The 3,843-nt window shown below is 55.4% G+C and overlaps 1 protein-coding gene across 2 annotated transcripts in view; it reads right to left on the minus strand.

Annotated features, from left to right (window-relative positions):
* Positions 1-3,843, minus strand: part of SPSB3 (splA/ryanodine receptor domain and SOCS box containing 3) — a 7,418-nt gene that overhangs the window by 2,628 nt on the left and 947 nt on the right. Inside the window, exons 1-3 of one of the 2 annotated variants that reach the window (XM_019471740.1) lie at positions 2,276-2,627; positions 1,901-2,078; positions 914-1,101 (exon numbers count right to left, since the gene is read on the minus strand). In XM_019471740.1, coding sequence (XP_019327285.1) covers positions 914-1,101; positions 1,901-2,078; positions 2,276-2,299 — 390 coding nt within the window. In that variant the 5' untranslated portion in view covers positions 2,300-2,627. Of the gene's footprint in view, positions 1-913; positions 1,102-1,900; positions 2,079-2,275; positions 2,628-3,843 lie in introns of those variants that run through there. The other variant, XM_009277333.2, reaches the window with a different exon arrangement.

Raw genomic sequence — 3,843 nt, forward strand, 5'->3', positions numbered from 1 at the left:
GTGCAGGACCTTGCACTTGGCCTTGTTGAACCTCATGAGGTTCACACGGGCCCACTTCTGGAGCTTGTCCAGGTCCCTCTGGATGGCATCCCGTCCCTCTGGCGTGTCGACCGCACCGCTCAGCTTGGTGTCATCTGCAAACTTGCTGAGGGTGCGCTCGATCCCGCTGTCCACATCCCTGACAAAATGTTAAATAATACTGGTCCCAGTGCGGACCCCTGAGGGACCCCACTCGTCACTGGTCTCCGCTTAGACATCGAGCCGTTGACCGCAACTCTTTGAGTGCGACCATCCAGCCAATTCCTCATCCACCGAGTGGTCCACCCGTCAAATCCATGTCTCTCCAATTTAGAGACAAGGATGTCGTGCGGGACAGTGTCAAACGCTTTGCACAAATCCAGGTAGATGACATCAGTTGCTCTTCCCTTACCCACCAACACTGTAACCCCGTCGTAGAAGGCCACCAAATCTGTCAGGCACGATTTGCCATTAGTGAAGCCGCGTTGGCTGTCACCAACCACCTCTGTTTTCCATGTGCCTTAGCATAGTTTCCAGGAGGATCTGCTCCATGATCTTGCCAGGCACAGAGGCGAGACTGACCGACCTGTCGTTCCCCGGGTCTTCCTTTTTTCTCGGGGGTTATGCTTCTCCTTTTCCAGTCACTGGGAACTTCACCGCACCGCCACGACTTTTCAAATACGATGGACAGTGGCTTAGCAACTTCATCTGCATCAGTTCCCTCAGGACCCGCGGATGCATCTCATCAGGTCCCATGGACCTGCGGACTTTCAGGTTCCTTAGATAGTCTCAAACCTGATCTTCTCCTACGGTGGGCAGTACTTCATTCTCCCAGTCCCTGTTCAAAGAACACCGGACATTTCTGCGTGCCTGTAAGCGACTCTGCCCCACGTACCATGTCTGTGCCGTAGACCGGGGAGGTCATCTTGATCTCCCAGAAGTGCTGCCCGTCTGCCAGCTCTTTGTTCCCCCGGACGGCGGCGGTGCCGCAGCTGTACTCCATGTGGAAGTTCACCTTGCGGTTGTCGCAGGTCAGCAGGGTGGCCGTCGACTTATTCAGGTCGTCCCACACCCAGTCGAAATCTGTTCGGGAAGCACAGAGGGGACAAGGATGGGCAAAGGCCCTCAGGGAGCGATCCCCAAGCCAAAGCACAGGCAGACGTTAGTTTTGAAGGCCTGTCAGGGGGTTGTTTTGGGTTTTTTTTTACCATTTAAGAGGGTAAATCCTAAGCTGTGCACACTGGAGAGTTGTTTGAGGCCTGAACTATTCTGCAGTGTCCCACCGGGATGGTTCGGTGCTCTGAACCCGAAGCTGTTGGCATTACCCAGCCCCCTTTTTGGCTAACACGAGCCACAGCTCCCATTTTGGCTAACACGAGGCTCCGCAGACCCAGGCAGAGCCTCCTTTCTTCCTACACTTCTCGTAGGCTCAACGGGTAGCTCCGCTATGCCACAGGCTTTCTCGGCCAGCCCGAGCCCACCCTCTGCCTACCTCTCCCCTCTGCCCTGAGCACGCCCTGCCGCGCACCCTGCCAGCCGTACCAGGGATCAGCGGCCAGAGGGCTGTAACCACGGGGGCTGGTTTCACTTGTGGCCTCAGCTGGATTTGAAAGCAGGTCCCCAGAGGTGAACTCTGATGCGTTAACAAGTTCAGCACTTAGCCCTTGAAACATCACAGGAGGCACGTGCTTGTAATCTTCCTACAGACTACGTGGCCTTGAGATGTAAACAAAGGAGCACCACCGCACGCTGGGACAGAGATAAGGGCCCCGTGGAAAGCAAAGGATCCGCACAGGGGTGCAGTCCGTGCCGCCAGGCCAGGACTGCACCCACCTCAAACCCCAAAGGACTACGGCGGGCCGTTGGGATGCCCCTTCCTTACACTCGTCCTCCTCGCCGCACTGGCAGTCCTTGACGCGGTGGAGGGCATGCAGGCTGGAGAAGTAGGGCGCTTCGCTCTGGCTCTCGCAGTTGCAGTAGGACTCCCCGGTCACAGGGATGGCGCTCGGGATGGAAGGCGAGAGGGAGGAAAACTCTGGCTCCGAATCCGAGTCGCTGTGCTGCCGGGGAGAACGGAGGAATGGTCACTGCTGAACGCCCCCAGGCTCGGGGAGCTGGGCTGGCAGAGGTCTGCGAGGCCTCAGGCACCGCAGAGCTGTGCGGGGAGGTCCCCAGGCTCGTGCCAGAGCCGGCGGCAGCACGGCTGCATCGTGCCCCGGCCTGGCCTGCCACGCAGGGGCCGTGCCAGTCGAATTACCCTGCTTTGGGACCTGGCTAGCATCTGTCTGAGCTGCAGAGACCTCTCGGCACGGGGCACTGTACGATGTGGGTACGTTCTTTGTGCCTTCCAGGGGCGAGGAGCTGTCACAGCAGGCAGGCAGCGTGACTAAGTCTTTAACACAGGTATTTTTAAGCAAACTCTGTGCTAAAGCTACGGCTTACAATGGGCAGGTTACAGCCAGCTGGAGACCCGGGCCAAGGCATCACAAAACCGGAGCACGCTGCTGAAAACCACTGCTCTAGAGAGCCTGGGAGCTGACAGAGAAGAGAGGGAGGCAAACAAGACGAGGAGGAAAAGGGACAGGAGGCCAGACAGGGGAGAGGGCAGAACAAAGGGGAACCAGTTCAGCAGTGCGGCTGCAGCTCCTCACGCCAGCGCTGCAGACAGGCCCACAGGGAACCTACGGAAGGATTAAAAGGCTTTTGTTCACTTTCATGCATGAACACAAAAACTCGATTTACTATTCCCCAGTGCCAAGAGACCAAAGTGTCCCTGCACTGGACGCTGTAAGAGTCAAAGCCCCGTCTCGCTCTCTATGTTACGGGAGGCTTGGTGTCGCCTAATGGAGTCTCTTACCACAGATTACAGCGAGTTACTCTGGGTTTACATGCCGGTCAGGTGTACCTGCTCGTTATTCACCCCCATGGCAGACTTTGTAAGCAGTATTTAAAGACAAAAATCCTCCAAACTCATGTTCTTGCAGCTGTGTGAAATGACTCGGGCTTACTTACGTGCTGCCCACCCCTCCTTCTCCAGCCTGCGCATTAAAAAGCTTGATTCCTGTCTTTCATTGGCCTAACCACTGCTATCTAGAAATCCAACCATTCCCGTTACCGCAGAAACACAAAGCTACTCTGACTGCAGAGAAAAGGCTCATTTTCTGGGAGCGGAGTGCCTGGGTTTGGACACCATGCTCTGGCAGTGGCCTCGTAAGGCTTTAGCCTAGCTTTGAAGCTCCAGGAGCAGCTCCTTGCGTCCCTGCCGCTGCACAGGGAACTGAACTCACACACTCAAGAACTGGGGAAAAGAGTGAAGGATGGCGGAGGTGAATCTAAGTCACTCCTCGCACTGTTTTACTGACTGCTCTTCCTGCCGTCTTCCCATCTTCCAGCACACCTGCGTGCCCGGGCCAGGTTCAGAAGTGGTGTGCACGTTACAGCACAGGAAACGCGAGAGAATTTCAGTTCAAAGATACCCGAGACTGTTAACTTCACAGACTGAAGCAGCCCCACTCCCTCCACCAGCATCTACCAGCCGCACAAAGACCAGAAGTTAGCACAGCCGCGCAGCGAGCCAGGCTGGAGAACGGATCCAGTTGAAACACATATTTAGTGTTTAAAATATGTGCGCGCGGTGGCGCGCGCCCGTAGTCCCAGCTGCTCGGGGACTGGCTGGGCATCGGTCGGCGGGTGGTGAGCAATTGTACTGTGCATCACTTGCTTTGTGTATTATTATTATTATCATATTATTATTATTATTATTATTTTATTTCATTTATTAAACTGTTTTTATCTCAACCCACAAGTTTTTCTCACTTGTGCTCT

The sequence above is a fragment of the Aptenodytes forsteri genome, unplaced genomic scaffold (assembly GCF_000699145.1).
Source record: "Aptenodytes forsteri isolate BGI_AS27 unplaced genomic scaffold, ASM69914v1 Scaffold26, whole genome shotgun sequence".
In the NCBI taxonomy this organism is placed as follows: Eukaryota; Metazoa; Chordata; class Aves; order Sphenisciformes; family Spheniscidae; genus Aptenodytes; species Aptenodytes forsteri.